This window comes from Octodon degus, unplaced genomic scaffold, assembly GCF_000260255.1.
Source record: "Octodon degus isolate 3935 unplaced genomic scaffold, OctDeg1.0 scaffold00026, whole genome shotgun sequence".
NCBI classification, from domain to species: Eukaryota; Metazoa; Chordata; class Mammalia; order Rodentia; family Octodontidae; genus Octodon; species Octodon degus.
Window position 1 is genome coordinate 10,556,804 of NW_004524602.1, and position 2,727 is coordinate 10,559,530.

General features: G+C 51.1%; 2 protein-coding genes across 3 annotated transcripts in view; one reads left to right on the forward strand and one right to left on the reverse strand.

Moving 5' to 3' along the window:
- Nucleotides 1–2,691, reverse strand: part of Hacd3 (3-hydroxyacyl-CoA dehydratase 3) — a 38,907-nt gene extending 36,216 nt beyond the window's left edge. The window contains exons 1-2 of the mRNA XM_023712645.1: nucleotides 2,467–2,691; nucleotides 318–334 (exon numbers count right to left, since the gene is read on the reverse strand). Of these exons, the coding sequence (XP_023568413.1) occupies nucleotides 318–334; nucleotides 2,467–2,691 (242 nt within the window). The remainder of the gene's footprint in view (nucleotides 1–317; nucleotides 335–2,466) is intronic.
- Dpp8 (dipeptidyl peptidase 8) overlaps nucleotides 2,239–2,727 on the forward strand; it is a 106,319-nt gene continuing 105,830 nt past the window's right edge. The window contains exon 1 of one of the 2 annotated variants that reach the window (XM_023712701.1): nucleotides 2,239–2,609. The gene's annotated coding sequence lies outside the window, so the exon portion shown is untranslated. The remainder of the gene's footprint in view (nucleotides 2,610–2,727) is intronic. The other variant, XM_004628809.3, reaches the window with a different exon arrangement.

Sequence of the window (2,727 nt, forward strand, 5' to 3'; positions counted from 1 at the left end):
GCGGTCCCTGTGCTTTGCTAAGCTTAAGTAGGTGCTTTAGACCACTGAGCCATCTCACCAGCCCCAAGAAAAAAAAGTTTTAAAAAATTATAAATCAGCCAATATCAGCCAATGAAGTTGAAGATTTGGTTAAAAACCTGCTAACAACATTGGGCCTCGGCTGTGCACGTGCCATTCAGACTGAGGAAGACCCTGACACTCAGGGGTAGCACCAGCCAGTCCCTGGCCGCGTAGGTAAGCACCCTGGAAGCCGGAATCCTTGGGGAGGGTTGGCATGAGGCTTTACCACTTAAAGGGAAACCAGAGCTTCTGCCCACCTGTCAACCTCGATAAACTGCGGACAACGGCCAGTGAGCAGACAGAAATAGTGCCATAACCAAGGCAGGAGTAGCTCCCATCACTGACGCAGTGCCATCAGGTACTACAAGTTCACGGGAAGGGAAAGCTCCCCAAGCGGTGTGTCCTTGTGAAAGAAGAATTCTTCAGCAAAACATTTGAGTAAAAGATCAAGGGTTTTGCGGGTGGGACTGTGTCCTGGTGGCTTGAAGCCACAGGACAGTGGGGAGCTTATTCAAATGCTAACAAATGGTAAAAAACAAAAACAAACCTACCAACAGAGGAAAAGTCCACACCCTGCCAGATTCACTCCCCAACTGTATAAGAAATTTAGAAAAGTCCTAATGTTGTTACTTCTCAAACTCTTTAATCTGCCATATGATTTAAGAGAGCCCTAGGGCGGGCCAAATAGCTCAGCAGATTAAAGCGCCAGCAAACGGGCTCAAGGGTCCGGGATTCAATCCCTGGGCCTGCAGTGCCCCCGCCCCCAGGGTGCACTGACAGCGATTGAGACGGGGTGTGGGGGTGCATGCCTATAATCCCAGCTCTCGGGAAGCTGTAAACAGGCGGATCACTACGAGTCTGATCTAGAGGTGAGACCCTGAACGGATTCTTTTTAGAAAATCTATGAAATCACGTGATTTTTGTTTTGTTTGCTTTTCAGGGGGAGGGGTCCGTTTTATTAAACTATAAACTCCACAAAGCCAAGGATGCAGTTTTTTTGTCCACCACCTGTAATCCTAGTGCTTGGAACAGTGAAGCACACGATGGAGCCGGAAAACATGAGGCGAATGGAACGAGCGAGGCCCGGCATTTTCTCGGCGCTTTGTTAGTCTGCTCCCAGGTCATGAGAGATTCACAGTGGCTGTTCTTTGAAGGAGCTCACTCTGAAAAGCCTGCAGGAAGGCTCAGTGAACCACGGCGTGAGTAATTACATCCTGTGCAGGAGAACACAACACCCAAATGGATCTTTTATTAGTGCTATTAAAATAAATCCCAGTGACACGCAGCTGTGACGCACACTCTTTGTAATATTAGAAAACGGGGGCCTAGCTTTTCCACTGTTTCCTAGCACGCCTACTCTTCTTTGGTCATCTCCTTAGACCCTCGTTTTCTCTTTCTCTTTGCCAAAGCATAGGGCAGGCTAGAAAAGAAATCGTGGGTCAGGGGATTGACTGAGTGTAACAAGCCACTCTGAGTCTCCTTTCATCATCTTTGTGTGCTTTCTTTAAGTGCAATTTAGAAAAAAAAAAAAAAAAGGTATATATTTGTATTGGGGCTTGAACTCACAGCCTTTACACTGAGCTACATCCTCATCTTTTTTCTTTTTTTTAATTTTGAGTCAGGGTCACCATGTAGACTCGACAGTCTTGAACTAGTGATCCTCCTGCCTCAGCCTACCAGAGTGCTGGGATTATAAATACGCTCCACCGTGCTTGAGTGTTATATCTCTTTTAAAAACAGAGGGATCATGGCCCAAAGAGATTGACATACTGAAGACTACATATATTAGAGCCAATTTTATGGGGGTTTTTCTTTTTTTAAACACAGCTACGTGTTGCCCCAAGCCACAGGTAGTCTCTTCTCTCCGGATGGTCTCCATGAAGAGACAAGGCCCTTTACCTGATTTTGTTCCCTGCTGTAATCCTGATCTCTACAACTCGGCCTGGCACACGGACAGGGATTTCTGTTTGCCTTCAGTAGGCACTCAATACACATATGTTAAGTGGGGGAAAAAAATGATTAGCGCTCAGTGTAATCCTGGCAATTGGGAGGTTGAGGCGGGAGGATTACCACAAATTCGAGGCTAGTCTAGGCTACACATCGAGACCCTGACTGTCCAAAGCAAAAAATTCTTCAATGAATGCATAGCGATGCACCACAATTCCTCCTGTGATTTAGAGCAAGTCGCAGCCCCTCCCAGATTTCTTTTGTCGCCTGTTCTGGCGGGTCGCCTTCCCGCGTCCCCGTCGTTCCTCCCGGCCAATAGGTGGCGCTACAGTGACCGGCGCAGCACAGCAGGCAGCGGCCTCCTTCTTGGCCCGGCTGCAGCGCCTCGGCCGGGGAGGCGGGGCTCGAGGAACCGGAAGTGCCGGGGCCGCTTCACCCGCCGTCGCCGCCTAAAAGTACCGAGTCCAGCGCCTTTAAGTACCGCGTCCGCCGCTGCCGAGGAAGCTGCTGTAGCCCGGACGGGAGCGGAGGCGGCGCGGCATGAAGCGGCGCAGGCTCGCTCCGTAGCGCGTCGGGACGGTCCGGGCAGGGCCGGGGGGAAGGTGCAGTATCCGCCCCTCCGCTCGTCTCGGCCCGCGAGGCCTGGGCCGCGGCCCCCGGGCCCTGTGGCAGGTCTCCGAGCATTCCCCACGCCTTCCCCGGCCACCGGCTCTGCTGCTG